Here is a 5,859-nt window from a genome sequence, read left to right on the forward strand (position 1 = left end):
CCTCAGTTTTACATGTTTTTATTATATTCTTTGGAAAGAAAATCTGTTGTTTATTTTTTTTTTTTTCATATAGATTCTAACGTTTGTCTCCATTCAGGTTCCTTGAAATAGTTTCTTCTTCATTTTTCCTCGTTTTCAGTTCAATCACAAAAAGCTTTTCAATCAATTGAAAACTGTTGACAAATTATTCGTTGACAACTTTTCGGCGCTGATTACATGTCTTAAATCGAGTATAAGCGGAATCACGACAACGTTCATTTCAATTCTTTTCTTACAAGCATTTTGTTGGTTTGAGAGGGAAACAAAATTTCCAAATTCTTAGTTAGAGCTAATACAGTGCATTTGAAGGGAATTTCGAGTGATATTTTTTTCATAGAAGCACTGAGAGTTAAATAAAAAAAATTACGTCAAAACAATCAAAGGCGGCCAAGCTTAAGGGTCCACTCATAGACCAATCATCTTCAAAAGATAACAGGCAGTTTTTTGTTCACACTTTTTCACTTTATCACGACTACTGCAATTCATGGGGTGCATAGCAATGAAGCAAGATTTCGATCATCAAAATCGTTAGAACAGTTCAATTAGCAATTGATCGATTGAATTTTCTTTTTAGCACAAATTTCTTGACCTAATTGTTTCAATAAGCTGTTTTTCGTTTTCCATTATTGGTGGTGATGAAGGTGGTGCTTGATTTAGGATCCGAGGCGCATTTTCTGGCTGAGGTTTGTAGACTTTTTTTTTTTGTTGCTTTTGGATTACCTTTTTGCAATCCACATGGAATTCACGGGTTTTCGGATCGGAATGTTTTCTACTTCAGGAATGTAATTTTGACCATCGCGGACTGCCCCCCCCAAAGGTTTTAGTATCCGGATAAGTCCGCAAATGTTAGATCCAGCTCCGCAGCGATTGCTTTGTACTTTGACTTCTCCTTGTTGACGTCATCTACGGTGGAAAAGGAGAGGTTGGGAAGGTGTTAGTTGTGTTAGAGAGAATATAACAAATTTAGAATATTTGAAATTAAAATTAGTTTAAGATGATTAGTTAGTGTTAGTTAGTTTTATTTTTTAAATATCATACTTTGATGATAATATGGGTTAACATAATTTTTTACACCTCAAACTAAATTTGTAAACCTAGAATAAAATAAGACTCTGATATATAAAAAAAAGAACAAATCTGAAAATATGGATCTGCCTTTTTATCTGAGTATGAAATTTTATTTATCCTCAATCTGAACCTGAGTTGAAAGGCAAAAATTTGAATTCCGATGAAGGATGTTTTCTTCCTTTCACTCTCCTATCTGGTTTACCCTTCTATCTCGTTCTTCAATTGTCGAGTAAGAATGACCCTAACGGGTAAAGCTACTATCAAAAAAAGAGAAAAAGGTTCTTCAATTGTCTCCATTCGTTTTACTTCTATTTGTGCTATATTTTCGCTCCTGCTGATGCCTCTTTTATTTTCCTTCGTTAATACCTCTACTTTCTGTTATTCTCTCTTCAATTTTCATACTCAATCATTATCTTATCGAACTCTTTTCTAATATTTGTCTCTTTTTCGTCACTCTCTCTTTCCCTCTTATCTCTTTTAACATTATCTTTCATTCAGATTCATTCCACTCCCTTCCTTTGTTATCTTTCCCACTCTTTGATTTGTCTCTCAAATCTCACTTCTTTCGTATCTGGAATTCATACCTGGAATTCATTTTGATCGTCTAATTGAAAAATAAGATTTTTTTTTTCAATTTAATTTGAAATATTTATTCAAATGTAAAATGTAGAGCAAATATTTATAGAATTTCGATTCACAACAATTTCAAATGAGGGTTCTGAACTACATTTTAACGAAAACTCTCTTCTTCCTCTGTCAAATTCGTTCAAAATATATGTTTTTCACTCTATTCATTTCCAATCATTTCTATCTCTTTTTTACCCCATTTTATCTCTCTTTCATCTATAAAACTTTTTTTCATTTGTCCTCCTTTTCAAGCGCTTTTTTTCTATTGCCTTTTCTTTTCTATCTCTCTACCTTTTTCCTATCTAACTCTACTTTCTGTCCAACTCTCTCTTTTGTGTAATTCTCTCTTTTGTCTATTTCTCTCTTCTATCTATCTCTTACTTTTTTATTTATCTCTCTCATCTATCTATCTCTTTCATCTATCTCTTTCTCTCTTCGTTTCATTTCTCTCTATCCTTTCTCTCTCTCTTCTATCTACCACTATCTTCTATCTATCTCACTCTTCAATCAACCTCTCTTTTCTATCTATCTGTCTTTCTTCTATATAATTTTCTCAACTATTAATCTATCTCTCTTCTATCAAACGCTCTTCTATCTATCTCTCTTTTATTTCTAAATCTCTCTGCCGTCTATCTATCTCTCTTCTATGAATCTATATCTCTTCTATCTTTCTCTCTCTTCTATCTATCTATCTATCTATACAATTCTCTTCTATCTATCTCTCTCTTCAATCTAACTCTCTCTTCAATCTAACTCTCTCTTCTTTCTTTCTACCTCTCTTCTGTATAACTTTCTCATCCATTTATCTATTGCTATTCTATCAATCTCTCTTCTATCTCAATATCTCTCTTCTATCTATCTCTCTCTTCTATCTATTTTTCTCTCCTTCATCTATCTCTCTCTTCTATCTATGTATCTATCTCTTCTATCTCTTTCTTCTATCTTTCTCTCTCTCTTAAATCTAACTATCTCTCTTTTCTATCTATCTCTCTCTTCTATCTATCTCTCTCCTCTATCTATCTTTCTTTTCTACCTTTCTCTCTCGTCTATCTATATCTCTCTTTTATTTATCTATCTCTCTCTTTTCCTTCTATCTATCCCTTTTCTATCCATCTCTCTTCCATTTATCTCTCTCATATATCTATAACTCCTTTCTATCTATCTCCCTTCTATCTTTTTCTCTCTTCTATCTTTCTCTCTGTCTTTTGTCTTTATCTTCTATCTATCTACCTATCTATTCTATCTTTCTTTCTCTTCTATCTCTATCTTTTTTATTACTTTCCTTCTCTCTTTTATCTAAACTCTCTTTCTCTTCTATCTATCTCTCTCTCTTCTATCGAAATCTCTCTCATATATCTAACTAGCTCTCCCTTCTATCTATTTCTCCTTTCTATCTTTTTCTCTCTTCAATATATGTTCCTCTCTATTCTTTCTTTATCTCTCTTCTATCTTTCTCTCTCTTCTATCTTTCTCTCTCTTCTATCTTTCTCTCTCTCTTCTATCTATCTCTCTCTCTTCCATTTTTTTCTCTGTCTTCAATTTGTCTCTCTCTCTTCTATCTACCTCTCTCTCTCCTATCTTTCTCTCTCTTCTATCTATCTCTCTCTTCTATCTATCTCTATCTTTCATTTATCTCCTTCTCTCTTCTATCTAATCTCTCTCTCTCTCTTCAATCGGTCTCTCTCTCCTCTATCGATCTCTCTCTTCTATCGATCTCCCTCTTTTCTATCGATCTCTCTCTCTCTCTTCTATCGATATCTCTCTCTTCTATAGATCTCTCTCTTTTCTATCTATCTTCTTCTCTCTTCTATCTTTCTCACTCTCTTTTATTTTTCCCTCTCTTTCATTTTTCTCTTATATCTTTCTTTTTCTCTTCTATCTTTCTCTTTCTTCTGTCTTTCTCTCTCTTCTATTTATCTATCTCTTTTTTATTTCTTTCCTTCTCTCTTTTATCTAATCTTTCTCGCTCTTCTATCTATCTATCTCTCTCTCTTCTATCTATCTCCTCTCTTCCATCTATCTCTCTCTCTCTTCTATCTATATCTCTTTTCTATCTATATCTCTTTTCTATCTATATCTCTCTTCTATCTATCTCTCTTTTCTATCTAAATCTCTCTCATATATCTATCTATCTCTCTTCTATCTCTCTCTTCTATCTATCTATCACTCTCTTCCATCTATCACTCTCTTCCATCTATCGCTCTCTTCTATCTATTTCTTTCTTCTATCTATCTATCTTCCCTCTTTATCTATCTCTCTCTTCTATCTATCTTTCTCTTCTATCTATTTCTCTCATCTATCTTTCTCTCTCTTTTATCTTACTCTTTCTTCTATCTATCTCTCTCTTCTTTCTATCTCTCTATCTCACTCTTCTATCTATTTCTCCTTTCTATCTATTTCTCTCTTCTTTCTATTGCTCTTCAATATATCTTTCTCTCTCTTCTATCTTTCTCTCTCACTTCAATTTTCTGTTCTATCTATCTCTCTTCTATCTTTTTCTATCATCTATCTATCTATCTCTCGTCTATCTATCTATCTCTCTTCTATCTATCTATCGCTCTTCTACCTATCTATCGCTCTTTTATCTATCTATCTCTCTTGAATCTTTCAATATCCTTTCTATCTATCTATCTCTCTCTTTTTATATATACACACGCTTTCTCTTTTGATTGCGATCTTAAGCGTTTCAAACGGTCTTTAGTTTTTTTTTTGTCTCATTTTCCTTAACTAACTCTCTTTAAAATTTATCTTTTCTCAACATTTCTGCTATTCATCTCTCTCTTCACGATTTCCTTCTTTGTTTTCCCCTCTCTTTGTTTTTCCTTATTGTTTAACTATATTTTCCACGAACCAGCTAAAGGCTGAAAGTCTTTTAAAATAAAGACAAAAAAAAAAACTATATTTTCCATATTCTATACACGCTATTTTCCTCTATTATCTCAAACTGGATTGCTTTGTGGTCGTTGCCTTTCTCAAAAGCAAGATCTTACGTTTTTCTTACTATTTTTTCAATTTTATTTTTCTCTTTCCTTTATTACATTCTCTCGATCTGCTAATTAATATTCCTTCTATGTCGTTTTTCTTTACTAATTTTTTTTTTCGATTTTCTCTCGATCTACTGTTAAACATTCTCTCTTCCGAAGTTTGATTCCATTTTCTTCATCTTACCTTTTTTAAGTATTCTCTCTCTTGAGCCTCGTCGCACTCTTTCAATCTTCATACATTTTACTTGCTCACTCGTTTTTCGCTATTCCTTATAATTTTTTTTCATTTTCTAATTATTTCCTTTTTTTCTCCGTAAATTCTCGCTTTTGCTTCATTTTCTCTTATTTTTCTCCTAGTTTTCTAGTTTTTCTCTTTTTCCCCTTTCTTTCGTTTTAATTTGTAATGCTCGACATAGTTTCCTTTTCATTCTCCATTCTGCGTTTAATTTCCAGTTCTTCCCTGAATTCGCTCCATTTTTCTGCAGAGTCTAATATATTCGTTCCATTTTCCTACTCTTATATATTTGCCCTGTACTTTTTCCATTCCTTATAATTAACTTTCTATATTCGTTGTTTTCCTTCTTCTGTTTGTCTATTTTTCTCTTAGACACTCTCATGTCTCTAATATCAATCTTGAAGGTTATGAGATTGCCTGTGGTCATTGTATATTTTCGAAATACGTCCTTCATTGTATGATTTTAATATTTTCTATTCAATTAGGATGTCCTGATATATGGCTCAGACTTAATTTTTTTTTTTCTAAATCAGCTAGATACCGTAAAAAAAATATAACAAATAATACTTAAAATATGTATACAAACCAATCGTACTCTTTATTTCCATTTGCCTTCCAACAGAACAAACCAAAAAAGGAACCAAACGAAGTGAACTGAACCGAAAACAGAAAAGCGAGAACCAAATAATAAACCCGGACCCATGATAGAAACCAAACCAAAATTTAAAGCTTTGGAAGAAGTGTTTATTTTTACAATTATATTTTCCTTTTATAGTAATAATAAATCTTTCTAATAAATAAATATCATAATACATAATAGCAAATGTAAGAAAATGTGTGTCCACACCACACAAACACACACATTCCAAGAGGGTTAACTCTAAACCGGATTTTCTTTTTCTGTGG

The 5,859-nt window shown here is 32.0% G+C and overlaps 1 protein-coding gene across 4 annotated transcripts in view; it reads right to left on the reverse strand.

Annotated features, from left to right (window-relative positions):
• Positions 1–34: 34 nt before the first annotated feature.
• LOC129756687 (tropomyosin-2-like) overlaps positions 35–5,859 on the reverse strand; it is a 145,142-nt gene continuing 139,317 nt past the window's right edge. For 2 of the 4 annotated variants that reach the window (XM_055753637.1, XM_055753638.1), the window contains exon 8: positions 35–942. In XM_055753637.1, the coding sequence (XP_055609612.1) occupies positions 860–942 (83 nt within the window). In that variant the 3' untranslated portion in view covers positions 35–859. The remainder of the gene's footprint in view (positions 943–5,859) is intronic. The other 2 variants (XM_055753632.1, XM_055753649.1) reach the window with 2 other exon arrangements.

The sequence above is a fragment of the Uranotaenia lowii genome, chromosome 3, assembly GCF_029784155.1.
Source record: "Uranotaenia lowii strain MFRU-FL chromosome 3, ASM2978415v1, whole genome shotgun sequence".
Taxonomy (NCBI): domain Eukaryota; kingdom Metazoa; phylum Arthropoda; class Insecta; order Diptera; family Culicidae; genus Uranotaenia; species Uranotaenia lowii.